This window comes from Cyprinodon tularosa, unplaced genomic scaffold (assembly GCF_016077235.1).
Source record: "Cyprinodon tularosa strain WSP-4 unplaced genomic scaffold, ASM1607723v1 ctg387, whole genome shotgun sequence".
NCBI classification, from domain to species: domain Eukaryota; kingdom Metazoa; phylum Chordata; class Actinopteri; order Cyprinodontiformes; family Cyprinodontidae; genus Cyprinodon; species Cyprinodon tularosa.
In genome coordinates this window covers 1,308,881-1,324,721 of record NW_024039104.1, presented here as the reverse complement: position 1 = coordinate 1,324,721, position 15,841 = coordinate 1,308,881, and the positions used below count along the sequence as shown (strand labels likewise).

Genomic DNA, 15,841 nt, shown 5'->3' with positions numbered 1-15,841 from the left:
AAGAATGGGTCGCTCTCAGGAGCTCAGTGAATTCCAGCGTGGAACTGTGATAGGATGCCACCTGTGCAACAAATCCAGTCGTGAAATTTCCTCGCTCCTAAATATTCCACAGTCAACTGTCAGCTGTATTATAAGAAAATGGAAGTGTTTGGGAACGACAGCAACTCAGCCACGAAGTGGTAGGCCACGTAAACTGACGGAGCGGGGTCAGCGGATGCTGACGCGCATAGTGCGAAGAGGTCGCCAACTTTCTGCAGAGTCAATCACTACAGACCTCCAAACTTCATGTGGCCTTCAGATTAGCTCAAGAACAGTGCGCAGAGAGCTTCATGGAATGGGTTTCCATGGTCGAGCAGCTGCATCCAAGCCATACATCACCAAGTGCAATGCAAAGCGTCGGATGCGGTGGTGTAAAGCACGCCGCCACTGGACTCTAGAGCAGTGGAGACGCGTTCTCTGGAGTGACGAATCGCGCTTCTCCATCTGGCAATCTGATGGACGGGTCTGGGTTTGGCGGTTGCCAGGAGAACGGTACTTGTCTGACTGCATTGTGCCAAGTGTAAAGTTTGTTGGAGGGGGGATTATGGTGTGGGGTTGTTTTTCAGGAGCTGGGCTTGGCCCCTTAGTTCCAGTGAAAGGAACTCTGAATGCTTCAGCATCCCAAGACATTTTGGACAATTCCATGCTCCCAACTTTGTGGGAACAGTTTGGAGCTGGCCCCTTCCTCTTCCAACATGACTGTGCACCAGTGCACAAAGCAAGGTCCATAAAGACATGGATGACAGAGTCTGGTGTGGACGAACTTGACTGGCCTGCACAGAGTCCTGACCTCAACCCGATAGAACACCTTTGGGATGAATTAGAGCGGAGACTGAGAGCCAGGCCTTCTCGTCCAACATCAGTGTGCAACCTCACAAATGCGCTTCTGGAAGAATGGTCAAAAATTCCCATAAACACACTCCTAAACCTTGTGGACAGCCTTCCCAGAAGAGTTGAAGCTGTTCTAGCTGCAAAGGGTGGACCGACGTCATATTGAACCCTATGGATTAGGAACGGGATGTCACTTAAGCTCATATGTGAGTCAAGGCAGGTGAGCAAATACTTTTGGCAATATAGTGTATTTAGATGCCCTGGCCCCTTGTAAGTGCCACTGGATAAGGGTAAAATGCTTAAAGTGGTATGTCAGGAAAAGCAATGTATATTAATTAAGTTTGCTATTGTTAGTCACTTTTTACAGTCATAAAAATTGTCCCTTATCAACTGATTATTGTGCTGTTGTTCTGTGCATTAAAAGAGAAATAAAAACAGCAAAAAAATTCTACATTTTGTAAGAGATGTAATTGTTTTAAAGTTGGCTAGGGGCAACATACTCGTCCGGCAGTCATAAGACTTTAAGCTTTTTCTCATATCCTGGTAATAATTTATTTTTTTATTATGCGCATCCTAAATCTATGTACTCTATACTAATTACCTGGACTCCATGCGGCACATACTTTGGATAAAAAGGTATGTCTGACATAGTTTTGAGTCTGGAACTGCAATCTGGACACTTCATACTCTCACGCCACCATGTTGGAGCTGTGATGGCTCCCACGAAGCATTGTCTCTGGGGCAATGGGTGTGGCAGACACAGGTCAGGATCGCCATGACTGGCTTGCGAATTGTTTTACCGTCTGAACACTGCAAATCCACTAGAGAAGTCTTGGTCCTGTGCGGGGTGCAACAGCGGCCATCTGTGCAAGAGCCGCAGTAGCGAGGCTTGTAGGACAGGATGCTGGTGCAGTTATTATGGGAAAGATGAACAGCTTTTTCACTCCTTACAACTCTCTGGCATATGCTTCCTCTTTGCTAGGGGAGGAAAACACGATAAATTGCAAATAACAATATTTACTTCACAAATACATTAGCAAAAATGATGTGCTATGATAAAGGAAGTTATAAGTGTTAAGCTAAAATGCTGCCATGGGCCAAAAGGCTACTTTAAAGCAAACCATTCACTGATCTCTATTTATTGGATATCCGATAGGCCGAAAACCTGAAGTCACTTGCCGCCATCCCTATTCCCACAGAGTCACGCCATAAAAATGCCGAGCATTTGACTGCAACAACAAGCAATTTTCATATGTACATCCACAATTTAGCACTTTTGGCACATCATTAGGTGGGGTGTGTGTATGTGTGCGTGTTTAATATTCTTAGTATAGTACAGTATTATTATGCTCCAGTAACACACAAATTTAGTTGTGATGGACTCATATAAAATGTTACATTACATGATTTATAAATTTCATACTGAATATGCAATGTGATGTGCCTATTTTTTACCATAAATCTACAGTAATCTGCAGATATAATGAAACAGCAAGTGTGTGTTAAAATGACAAATTTATATTTATTTTAAAAGTCTTAAGCCCCCCTGAAAATGAGAAAATTATCATTGTTGCTGTAGCGCACATATTATTTACATTTTGACGGTCCAGTGAATAAATAGAGATCAGTTAAACCATTACCTATGTCCTAACATGAGCTACAAAACAAATATTTATATTATTTTTAGCCAGTTATATAAAATTCTAACCTTATGGGTTAACATTAACATCAAATCCTGGATTTATAGGCAAATTACATCAAAGTGCTGCGACAAACCCTGCAGTTCACATTGTGTTGTTTTTTGGATCAGAGCATTAGCGTTTCCTCAGTGGCCCACCCTATCCCATGATGATTGCCAGACAAAGGTGAATTGTCCAGTGATTCCAACAATGGTTGAGGACTCTGGTAAAAATTATTAAAATGTATTTAATGCCAATTTATTTATTAATAAATTCATGCAATTTATGAATTTTTATGATGTTTATAGGTTGGATTGTAGCTATGTAAAAAGATATGTTCTTTTTATCAAGATTTCAGTTAATTTCAAAAGACTCTGGTATTTTTCTTATCCAGCGTTCCTCTGCAGCTATCAGCTAATTGGGCAGTCTCCAGGAGACAGTTTCTGATTGTCGACACATCTCCCACTGGAGTTGACTAATGGATGAAGTTTCAACATATAAAATTGATTAGATGATATAATCTTAATGTCCGCCCATTTTAAGTGCTGTATGCGTTACTGAGAACATCATGGTTGAAATGAAAGTTACGCTTCAAAATTATTTTCTTTGTTTTTTTTTTTACTTGTATATTAAGAGATAAGTAATATCCTCATTTTTCAGTCACCATGTTACAAATGATTGAGTTCTTCCTGCATCCAATGTCACTTTCAACCATACACATATATATGTATGTATGAACATGCATGCATCATGTATCTATGTATTGATAGTCAGACAGATACACAGACAGATAGATAGAAACAAAGCAAGATAAAACCAGGGACTCTTTTGGCTTTACAGAAGTATTGCACTGAGTTTAGAATAGGGATAAATGGTGAAGGCTACACTATCTACATTTTTGGATTAGTTACATTGTATTCTTAAATTGTTAAACGCTAAATTTTAAAATTGGCCCTCCTTGCCATTACAGGCTCTATTGCATAGTATATATTTCTCTGAAATATCAGGGATTACATGCCAAATAAAGAAATTACTAAATTAAGCTTACCGTTAGTGAAACATGAGTGGCCTGCCCTTGCAGGTCCTCACAGGGTCTGATCTTACAGAGCCGACTCTGTTTCACCATCTCACAGCGATCATTCTTGTTTGTAACCCTGGTGGACACCCCCATGCCACATGTTTTAGAGCAGGCCCCCCACTCTGTGGTTTGTTCGATGCAGTTCATCCTTGGGTCCCAGCCGTCAAAGCTGCGAACTTCCTCTTGACGGTAGGCTGAGGGATCACAGAAAAATAAAATGTTAGATTGTGCTAAACTGGCCTACTTTCTTAGACGAAGGGATGCTTGATTGTATTGTTGTGGATCTACCTTGTAAATTTACTTCTATCATTGCAAAAATATTAACTTCCCATTATTCCTATTGTTTCTTTACTGTTTCCCCTATTTTTATCTTCTTCTTTGTTCTGTGGCATACATAACATCTCAGATCTGAATGTACTGCACTTACTTACCAGCCATGGCAAAGCCACCCAGTGCGCTGTTTTTAGTCTGGGGTTCACACACCCATTTCTCGCAGCATTCTCCAGGCACCTGGACCTTTCGTGGCATTGGGCAGTCAGGCCCAGGAAGCATGACATCCAGGCTGCAGCGAGGGATACAGGCTATCTGACCATTCTGGCACACACACTGGTATTTACAGCTGGGGAAGAATATCTGGCCATGCTGATAGGCTAAACCCTCCAGGACACAAACATTACCCACACTGACTGGATGAAAGATACAAAACAGAGAGAGCATGTGTGATGGATTTACAAACAAACAACAATTGATCAGCATATCTAATGGCTATTGTTTTCAAGGGACTCTACCTGTACAGATACCAGTCCTCTTGTGAACATCTACGGAGTAATCACACTGTAGTCCATTACGAGTGTCGCAGGGTTTCATCTCAGAGCAGGCTTGGCCCTTTTGACCTGCACAAACTAGACAGCAGGCGCAGTCATCCAGCACCAGGGACACCCCTGGGAGGCACATAGGGACCTCCTCTGGACAGTGGCATCTCCGAGGACATACCTGAGCCCAGGTCGGTGCAAAGCTCTGATTGGAAGGTAGAAAGATTTAGTTTGGTTTCAAAATCAAACTGGATAATCAAGCCATAGTGGGACTGAGTGACTAATTAATTAATAAACTATACATACTTTATTTAGAAACTCAGAACATAGATTAATGGAGCTATCATTTTCTAGATAGCTTGTAAATCATAAGTTGCAAATAACAGGAAGCTAACAAAAGCTGATATTTTACTTAAATATAAGTTAGACTAAATTAGGTTTAACTTTAAAAGTAATTTTAGTTCTGACCTGTGCAGTCATAAAGAAAAATAAAACAGCTTTAGCTGAGAGATTCTCCATCTTCCAGAGAAGAGCAAATAAGAAAAAAAACGCAGGTTAAAAAGTCTACCAAGTCCGATGGCTCAGGGTTTGATCTTCGGTCCTTCTACAAGTAAAGCAGAGGTTTAAACACCCTTTGTCGCTGTGGCTCAGGATGCAGAAGAGGAGGACTTTATATAGCAGAGCTGTCCTGCTGCTACCATGACGACAGAGAGAAAGGAATGCTGAAAGGATCGCACAGATTTAGATTGAGGTGAAAGTAACGGTTTGTTGTGAGACTCTTTGAAAATGTTATAATCAGCAGAAGAGGTTTCTAACATATAAAATAATGTATTAATAGTCGGGAGCTGGCCAAATGAACCTGATCCTGTGTGTTTGTGTAATTTCACTGTAACGCTAATAAAGGCTTTTATTTAGACAGATTGGAGAGTTTCCAGGCAATGGTTTAGTAAAATCAAAGCTTCATAAACATATGAATCAAGACTTTGATTCATTTTTTTTTGTTGTTTTGTAAGCCAAACTGTTGTTCCATTAAGTAACCCTTACTATGCTCTCTTTTTTTTTTTAGATTGTGACATGATACATTTCTTTTCAAGATAGTTTATACTTTAATGTTCTCGGGCAGGTTATGTTGTGCATGGATTCTGCAGGTCTGATGCTTATAGAGCTGTGGTTTGGCTGGTTAAACACAAAAAAAGGGCTAATCACTAAAAATTAATCATTTACAACAAGCTTCAATAATATTTAAGCATAGTGCCAGTTTGTTTTGGATAATTGGATTATTTGCTGAAAACATGTCGATGTGTATTCATCTGAATGCTTTTAAGATGTGATAAAAAAGCATAAGAGAAGAAATCAATGATGCAAAAAAATGCAATTTTTTTTAAGTTTCCCCCTCTTTGAAAAATTGTTTTTATTTTATTGCATGCACCCTGCCAGTTTCCTTGCTTCAGAACCTATGACCTCTCCCACATGGGAGATCACAGTGGAAAATCATCTTATACCCTGCAGAATTGTTCCTGTTTCCTTAAACAGCTATACAGTGGAAACCTCTGTCATGGCTGGAAATTACATCTTTGTCGGCACATCTGCTTAAAGGAGTGTTAGTGTGCCGTTGGAGTAAACATGAAGGAGTTAGGATGATGGAAAAGGAAAATATGTATGCAGGTTGGAGTAAAGAAACTGTTCTTAGTAAAGAAACTTTTCTTAATTTTTGTCCACCTTAAATTGCATAGATTCAAAATTATGCTTCACATAACGTATTTATTGTTATTATTACCAAATCAAAAATTCATAAAATGAATTCAGGTATTTAATTTGATGACGTGCAAAGTCCTTATCATTTTGCATCTCATTACCACAGTCCTAAATAATGCTTCTATTGTAGATGAAGAGGATGTGATACTACTTGACATACATGAAGGAGAAGGGAAGAGAGAAAGTAACTAAGTGCATTAAAAAATGGTGGAAAAAACAAACATATACTAACAAAACTCCAAAAACACATAATGGTGCTATTTTTTTATGCCTCCCAAGCGCACGTGCTTCTGTAGGCCCACCATCTGGACCCCACCAACATATGACCCATAAGGACTAGGTTTGAAAATACCCAAATGGGACTCATAAAATTTTTTTCCATCATGGCCACTCCAGTCAGGAACCCACAGCCCTAACATAGAATGCATTTGAGATGTCCTCAGTTGTAATTAGTGTTTAAAAAACTAATGTGCAAAATGTTACATCATTTTAAAACTACAGTAAGTACCATGAAAAAATGCACTAATATCTTTGATGTAAAGAATAATCAAAGTCAAAATAGTAAACAGTATTTCCTGAAGTTTTAAGCAAATATACTGTACATAAATACACAATCATCCCTTTTCTGTCATGAAGAAATTACAACTTGTTTAATATCTAGGTTCTTAGCTTCAAGAATCTATTGGATAAGTAGGATCACTTATTCCATTCTGCCAGTAACTGAATCACACTGGGGGGAATCCTATGAACCAGACAATGTTTGACTCATACTTTTTGCTTAAAAGAGAAGGTTTCTTTAGCTTTCTCTGTATTTTAATTTTTTGCTTAGAGTACTGGTGAGCTGGATATTTTGCAGACTGTTGGACAAACAAGGAAGAAAATGTCATGGTGTGAAGTTGGGGGATCATATTGGGACAAGGCAGGTTCTGTTTTGGAGCCATCATGGGTAGATGATGGCATGCTAACACATGGGCCCCGTAACAGGCATCTTAGCTGGGTCTGTATAGAGAGGTTGTGGCAGCAACAGAAGCTGCCAAGACTTTAAGCTTTGTTCTATTTTCAGACGACTTCTGTTTGCTGCAGGAGGTGGAAATATTTTGTCATACTTCAAGTTTAAGGTATAAAACAGCTGTTAGACTTCAACAGGTCACATGGTGCAAACCATTTACTACCTGCGGCCTGCAGACTGTTGGGAGGCGAGCTCTACTTTGGCGCTTCAAACCTTCACCATGTGGTCAGGCCACACAGGGAATACCTCTGTGCGGTATACATGGATACTTAGACCAAACTGTACGCAAAGTAACAGAATGCTTGTGGTCAGCATTGTGTGTGGCACAGCGTAGTGAGGATTGACACAAAATATGCACTCTTCACAGTTCTGCTTTGCGGTTTAATTTGTTCTCCTTTCTGTTTTATTAAAGGCTACTTGTATAGTTTTCAACATAGAGTATAAAGAAGTTCACTGAGTAAAAATTTTTTTTATTACATAGCTTGCAAGCATTACACACACTTGCGATGAACTCCATCAGCACATCAGAGTATGATGAACTGGAATAGTGCCTCAGCAGCTGAAAGCCACATGCAGTAAGTCAAATGGATCCAAACATCTGGAAGGACATCTGAAGAAAGGTGCAAAGTTTGGACTCTTTGTCCCAGAAGGATCTAATAATAGGCACATGCTGTTGTCTATAAACCGCTACATGGAATTTATTCTGTATGTCTTTGACTTCTATACAATGCTTCACAGAAGCATCCTCATAAATTGCAGTTTTACAGATTTCTCTGACAGCAGTGCCACATACTATGTAATAGGCCAAAACTTTCTAGAATTATTATGAATGGGATGCAGAACTATGTATAGCTTTAACTTCTTTAAATTAAAATCTTTAAAGAGCATCATGTATTAGACTTAGACTCAACTTTTTTTTTTATCCCTTGAGATTACTCCTTCAGGGAAATTCTGTTATTAAGGCCAGTTGTCAGTATTCATCCACGGTGACACATAAACATGCTTTGTTTTAAAGATCTTTACTGTTGCGCCGGATGTATGTTCGGGATCCCACTGCAATATGAAACGCTGTACCTGGAGCTATATCTTTTGCAAGCCCCAACACGTTCTATCACAGGATGACCCTACACACTGCAAAAAAAAATAAAATATGAAAAGGTTATTTTTTCTTAAACTAAGTGCATTTTTTCCTTGAATAGAGCGGGTAAGTGAGACATTTTGTAAACGAAATAAGACAATTTACATTTGAAATAAGAAAAAAACTATTGAATCGTCTTATTTAAAGTGAATAACATCAAATTATCTTATTTTAAAAGTGAAAAATGTCATTCCATTGGCAAACTATTTTATTTACCTACTCAAATTGAGAGTAAGTACATTTAATTTAAGAAATTTTTACTTATTTCTAGATTGTTTTTGCGGTACATTTAAGTCCATTTATCCTTCTAACCTGATAAGCCTACCTGTACCTGTGGATAATTAACAGTAGGATTATTAGATTCAGGGAAAAGCATTTGCTTTCAAAAACACAGCCTGTGTAAAGTGAGTCTCACATTTTCTTTGTTGGATGGTGGAACTCTGGGATGTTCCAAGCTTAGGATTTTGTTTTACTACCTAAACCTGACTTGAACCTTTTTCCTAACTAACCGCTGACATGTCTGCTGTGTCCCTTGGTCTTCATGATGCTGTTTGTTGTACTAATTGTTCCCCAGCAGACTTCTGAAATCTTTGTAAAACAGCTGAATTTACCGTACACCAAGATTTAAAAATAGATATGTCTGATACACATTTTAGAAATTTATTTAGGAATATAAAACTGTTTATTATAATTTTTTTGTTATGTTGTGATAATATGTCTTATTTCATTGAAAGATGTTTAGTTGTAGATGCAACGTGATTGAACAGTGGAAAGATCAAATCAAGCAAGCAGTCTGGGTGTGTTGGACTATCCTTCTGTCATATGGTTACATACTTACTTTGGCATGTTAGTTTGTAATTTGTTTTTATGCTGCAAGAGGAGTTTAAAGTGTGTGGAAGAGATCTGCTTTATAAAACACTTTTCCCTGACCCGTCTTGTATGTCTTTCATATCCACCTAAGTGTTTGCAATGTATTCCCAGCCATTCCCGGCTAGTCAGTGGAAATAACAGCCTGGGGGGTCGACGCAAATATCTGACCCAGAGTTTATTTGCTCCATGCCACTGTGAACTTCCACTACATGAAGGGAATCACAGAGCGTGAGGCAGCTGTCCTCTACGGTGGTTAGCTTTCCTCTACTAAAACCTATTGTATGGAAAAACCTCAGGATGCTTTTAATGGGATGGGAAAAAAAGATGGGATGCTTCCACAAAGCAAGAACTGGCAGCTTCCTTTCTGGAAGAGGAGTTCTTAAAGTGGAAACAAAATGGTCAATCTTTACAACATTGTGTCTTACTACAATCCATGATTATATTACAAATGTGAAAGGTATTACCAATGTATTCAAATACTAACTACAGAACCGACCAACGCTGTGACATCACCACTTAGAATACTGTAACATGCCGATTTCCATGCCGAAAAATTATAAACAGCACTATGCTTTTTTCTTCTATACATTTATATTTTTCATGTTTCTAATATAATCATTGATAGTAATAAGATGCAATTTCATAAATTAAGTAAGTTTGTTTAACCCATTCATTTCCGCTTCAAATTCCTTAAAATGTCTTATATATAATTTCCATTGTAAGGTTTCTGTTGTAATGCTTAAAATCATTACAGGTGCTGGTCATAAAATTAGAATATCATGAAAAAGTAGATTGATTTCAGTAATTCCATTTAAAAAGTGAAACTTGTATATTATATTCATACATTACATACAAACTCATATATTTCAGATGTTTATTTTGTTTAATTTTGATGATTACAAATGACAACAAATGAAAATCTCAAATTCATCATATCAGAAAATTAGAATATTGTGAAAAGGTTCAAAATTGATGGCCCCTGGTGCCACACTCTAATCAGCTAATTAACTCAAACCACCTGCAAAAGCCTTTAAATGGTCTTTCAGTCTAGTTCTATAGGCTACACAATCATGGGGAAGACTGCTGACTTGACAGTTGTCCAAAAGACGACCATCGACACCTTGCACAAGGAGGGCAAGACACAAAAGGTCATCGCTAAAGAGGCTGGCTGTTCACAGAGTCCAAGCACATTAATAGAGAGGCGAAGGGAAGGAAAAGATGTGGTCGAAAAAAGTGTACAGGCAAGAGAGATAACCGCACCCTGGAGAGGATTGTGAAACAAAACCCCTTCAAAAATGTGGGGGAGATTCACAAAGAGTGGACTGCAGCTGGAGTGAGTGCTTCAAGAACCACCACACACAGACGTATGAAAGACATGGGTTTCTGCTGTCGCATTCCTTGTGTCAAGCCACTCTTGAACCACAGACAGCGTCAGAAGCGTCTTGCCTGGGCTAAAGAGAAACAGGACTGGACTGCTGGTGAGTGGTCCAAAGTCATGTTCTCTGATGAAAGTAAATTTTGCATTTCCTTTGGAAATCAAGGTCCCAGAGTCTGGAGGAAAAGAAGAGAGGCACTTCATCCACGTTGCTTGAAGTCCAGTGTAAAGTTTCCACAGTCAGTGATGGTTTGGGGTGCCATGTCATCTGCTGGTGTTGGTCCATTGTGTTTTCTGAGGTCCAGGGTCAACGCAGCCACATACCAGGAAGTTTTAGAGCACTTCATGCTTCCTGCAGCTGACCAACTTTTTGGAGATGCAGATTTCATTTTCCAACAGGACTTGGCACCTGCACACAGTGCCAAAGCTACCAGTACCTGGTTGAAGGACCATGGTATCCCTGTTCTTAATTGGCCAGCAAACTCTCCTGACCTTAACCCCATAGAAAATCTATGGGGTATTGTGAAGAAGAAGATGCAATACACCAGACCCAACAATTCAGAAGAGCTAAAAGCCACTATTAGAGCAACCTGGGCTATCATAACACCTGAGCAGTGCCACAGACTGATCGACTCCATGCCACGCCGCATTGCTGCAGTAATACAGGCCAAAGGAGGCCCAACTAAATACTGAGTGCTGTACATGCTCATACTTTTCATGTTCATACTTTTCAGTTGGCCAACATTTCTATAAATCCTTTGTTTTTATTGGTCTTCAGTAATATTCTAATTTTCTGATATGATGAATTTGGGATTTTCATTTGTTGTCATTTGTAATCATCAAAATTAAACAAAATAAACATCTGAAATATATGAGTTTGTATGTAATGTATGAATATAATATACAAGTTTCACTTTTTAAATGGAATTACTGAAATCAATCTACTTTTTCATGATATTCTAATTTTATGACCAGCACCTGTATATGGGTGCAGATAGAATTTATTAAAACTTGAAATCCTATAAATAAATGCACCAATCAAAGTCATAACTCTAACATTTTTCACTTTTCTCAGTTGGGAATTTTTTTGTTGTTTTCATATAATTCTGCATAGTAACTATTCCCTGATACACTGAATAAAATGTCAGAATCTCATCCCATTCTAAATCTTTGATTGTGTACATCTTTCATATTTTACAACAAAAGCAATACCCTGATGTTTTCATCAAGCTCAATGAACATAATAAAAATGACAGAGAAGGAGTAAATGCAGCGAAAAGTTCTACAGAGTAACAATATTTGGGAAGGATAAAGGAAATTAAACATTGGCAGTGTAAACTAACTGCAGCTGTGGCACATCGTCTGTAAACTCTAGTTGACAGTCTTGTAAATCAAAAGGCAGATTTTTGAAGAAAATATAAACTTCAGTCCTATTGTTACTATACCTATGTCAATATACATGCCTGATAAACAATCTTCCCAGGAACAAAAATGGTTTTAGTTGCATCTCAACGAAAGGACCATTATAGAAGTACAACCGCAGTTGTATACTTGGTGTTGATCGACAAGATGGTAAAAGTCATGGTGGTGTTACTGCCAGTTAGTCATGGTACAAGGCCAACACACTGTGCCAAGTTCTGCTAAAGATTTATACCTAAGTAACTGTTGCAAAGCTTACAACTGGTGCAGTTGGCTGGGTTTCCTTGGATAAAGTTTAAGCAATTGAAGTAAAAACCATTGACTTACATGCAAAAATAACTACTGCTGCACAGGATAAAAATTTGCACAATTGTCTGCTTTATCGGACTGAACTGATTGCTGAAGTATCCTAAGACATTTGTTGTGAGATTCTGCTATATAAATGAACTAAACTGAATTTAGTGTTGTGTTTCTAGTGTTTAGTGACCCATTCACCAGTAGATTTAGTCTCATGATATCTTCATGATGTATTTGGAATTTCTTTAAAAAAAATCCATGTTCTTTTTCCAAGACTACTGTTTTTTCCCCCAAGCCCTAAACAAACCAAGTAAAGGGTAAAATGACAAAAAGAAATTATATCATGCTTTTATTTTTATCTTTTTTTTTTGTCGTCAGTGACTGGGTTGCAGTAGACCTTTCAGACAAAGGCATTTCTCCACCATTTTTTAACACATCAACTCTAACATATATTCATTTAAGGTGAAAATGAGTCTCTCTCATATCTGATATTGGTTCCTGGGCAAACTTCGGGTACAATAGTAGTTTATAAACAACCAGCGGTCTGTGCTATTTGATTTATAGTCAAATCAATAACAGTAATATGGTGTAAAAAGCATTTGGCCCTTTACTGATTTTATTTCGTTTTTCCTATTTGATCTATGATCTAAAATCTTAAGATCATAAAATCAATTTCAATATCAGGAAAAAATTATCTGAATAAAAGAAAAAGCAGTTTTTGAAAACAATGATTCCGTTCATTGAGGGTAGTGAGAGAACCTATCAAAGCCAGCCAGGCCATATGTGGAAAAAGTTACTTTATCTAATAACTGGTTAATTTGTGTGTATAAGCCCCTAATGACTCGCTTACATCAGTGTGGAGGAAATGTTGCCCAATCCTTTTCCCAGTATTGATTTATTTAAGCCTCACTAGGGAGTTATAAGCAGGTTTAAGGTCAATGCGCAGCATCTCAGTCACGTTTTAGTCTCAATATTGACCAGGTCATATCAAACCTTCGCTTTAGAACCTGTTGGTGCTCATCGTATTTTGGCTTGCGAAGTTTAATAAAGTCAGCAATCAAATAAACAGATTGGTTGAGAGGTGAGCATTTTGCTTATGGTTGACGTTGATTTTGATAGCTTGAGAAACTTATTTATCTTTGCATGGTATTATTTATTTGATCATCTAATTTATCTAATTGTGACAACACCAGATAAAAACAGAAAAATATGCAAGAGACTTATCCTGGATGGCAGATTGACTAATTGGATGGATAAACTCAGAGCCACTAAGGCCCCATTACACAGCCTGAAATGAATTATGAGGACTGTCCATCAATAAGAACATAAGCCCCATAAAAAGTCACAGAATCTGAATAGATTCTATATGTTTTTGCAAGGTTTTTCTTTTTTGGTTGAAAATATAAAGTTAAGGGGCATTAAAACCGGTGACCAAGCAGATCCATATATTGTATATACTGTAACCCAGCCAAAAGGAGATTCATTTGATCACAGTTTAAAGCTATTTGTTATTTAATCACAGAGAATGACAAAAAAAAAAACAACTAAAAAGGTATTTTTTTTTTCTCTCTAAAGAAACCTTTAGAGAGAAAAAAGAGAGATCTTTAGAGATGAGCTAACTCATCTCTAAAGATCCTGGTACCAACAATTGCTGTCAATCAAAAAGCATATGGTGCCACATAGCAAGCTATTGATCTATCTGCAGGATGTTTATGTATATTACTGGCAGAGCATGACCTTAAATAATTTGTTTTGATGCATTTTGTTTGGGCTAATTAACGTTCATACAAGCAACATTTGGTATCAAGCTTATAGCTGTTTTTAATCCATGCAGCACAAATGCTACAGGGCATTTTGTGCTTTGTTTCATTGCTGTTTTTACAGGAACTATACAATTGACACCACATAGGGCTTTGCAAAAATTAGTATCTTTAACTATTTTACATTTTATCAAGTTAGGACTGCACAATTAAACTTTAGGAAATGAATACGAGTAAAAAAGTAAAAACCATTCTAATGCTTCAAACATGAGTGATTTATTCCAGCCGTTCTTGTTTTATGTCCCAGAAGCATAAAGTAGAGTTTTCATATGATAAAAAGTTTTTTTTTTTTTTTATATACAAATGTTCTATAGGTCGCACCGTTTCAAAGGCTACAAGGTTGCAGTTTTGTCACTAGGTGGCAGCATTATTTAGGATTTAAAAAGACACACAAAAAAAATCTAGATTCTTTATTCTTCCATTTGAGGCATTAACTTGACTGGTGTTTAATACTGAATGCAACTCCTGAAAATATGGAGATGTATGTGCAGCTTTGGCCTTTTAGTCTATTCAAATACATATTTGAATTGAGAAAAACAGTACAGCTCTGAGAATTCTGAATCATTTAATGCTTTAAGCTTGATGTTCATCAATCAACACTTTACTCCAGTCCAATAAAAAAAATTATAACACCGACTGAGCTCAGTGTTTGCTCTGCAGCAGCTGCCTGTTTCCCAGCTTCCCCTCCCCCACACAAACAATCATAAGCCAATAACAGTCTGGGAAAGTAACATCCTGTATACAGTCCTGTAAAGTAACAATACATTCAAACTATTTGTGGTGCAAAATGTCTGTTTATTTGAAATGAATGAAGGGATGGAAACCATCACAGCACACTGCAGTGCATGGCTGTTTAGACTCAGAGATAAAGAGAGTATTTAGCTCTGCACCATTAGGACCCTTTTATTAGCTGAAATGATTTCCACCCAGTTTGTTGTCACATTTAAACTTGGGAAATGGCCTATTATACAGCGTTAAAGTACAGCTGTATCATTAACAAGCACTTCAAACTCACCGTTTATAATTTTTTAACAGTAAAAGGCTGAAATTTTGTGTATATGGTAATTGGGATCTTCTAGTCCCAAATTGCAAAAAAATTAAATAAAATACAAAGATAATGTAAATGTCCTCATATAAGGACATATTTTTTTAAACTACTTGTGGCATCATGACAGACTTTAGTTATTAAACTTATTAGGTGCTACAGATCACATGTAACTTGGAAATAAAAAACAAACAAATAGAAGCTGGGGTCTCAGGAGGTTAACTAGGCTGCTGCAAAACCTTTCTTGCCGAGCGATTTAGAGGAAGACAAACTGACATTATTAGGATCATTTTTTTAATCCAGCTTCACTTGAGCTCATTTAATCTGCAGTAGAGAGCAGAATTATTCACTTGGAATGATTACAGCAAATTAATTAGGTGTAGGAGCACCGTGTTACCAGTGGCATTTCCGTTTTGTCTAAGCACTTCTGGTAAGCTCTGAATTTGCTGTCCTCAGCATCAGAAAATAGAGAAAAATGATATGGAAATACATATGAGATCAAAAATCTACATTTTAAATATACATTTTAAGAACATGTAGAAATTGCATCTCAACACATGCTAGGTACATCATAGCATTGGATGGCAGCTGCTGTGCAGTAAACAACCTCTCTACATGCTGTTAAGAAAAAAATTAAGATGCGCCTGGGGCATCATACTGTAAATGTCCAGTAC

The 15,841-nt window shown here is 37.6% G+C and overlaps 1 protein-coding gene across 2 annotated transcripts; it reads right to left on the bottom strand.

Moving 5' to 3' along the window:
* Positions 1-1,432: 1,432 nt before the first annotated feature.
* On the bottom strand, positions 1,433-5,322 carry LOC119791345 (CCN family member 3-like). 2 transcript variants are annotated; one of them, XM_038297417.1, is made up of 5 exons: positions 4,908-5,322; positions 4,416-4,644; positions 4,059-4,313; positions 3,598-3,821; positions 1,433-1,845 (listed from the first exon to the last, which is right to left on the bottom strand). In XM_038297417.1, the coding sequence occupies exons 1-5, from the start codon at positions 4,956-4,958 to the stop codon at positions 1,552-1,554; spliced, it is 1,053 nt and encodes a 350-aa protein (XP_038153345.1). In that variant the 5' UTR covers positions 4,959-5,322; the 3' UTR covers positions 1,433-1,551. The 2 variants fall into 2 exon arrangements, with proteins under 2 accessions (XP_038153345.1, XP_038153344.1); XM_038297416.1 differs by having other exon boundaries at positions 1,433-1,848; positions 4,908-5,317.
* Positions 5,323-15,841: the final 10,519 nt, after the last annotated feature.

Excerpts from the sequence above, each read along its gene's own strand:
- LOC119791345 (XM_038297416.1), bottom strand. The coding sequence starts at position 4,958 with ATGGAGAATCTCTCAGCTAAAGCTGTTTTATTTTTCTTTATGACTGCA. Across the intron at positions 3,822-4,058 it reads GGGTGGCTTTGCCATGGCTG|CCTACCGTCAAGAGGAAGTT; the intron begins GTAAGTAAGTGC and ends GTGATCCCTCAG. Across the intron at positions 1,849-3,597 it reads CCACTCATGTTTCACTAACG|CAAAGAGGAAGCATATGCCA; the intron begins GTAAGCTTAATT and ends TTCCTCCCCTAG.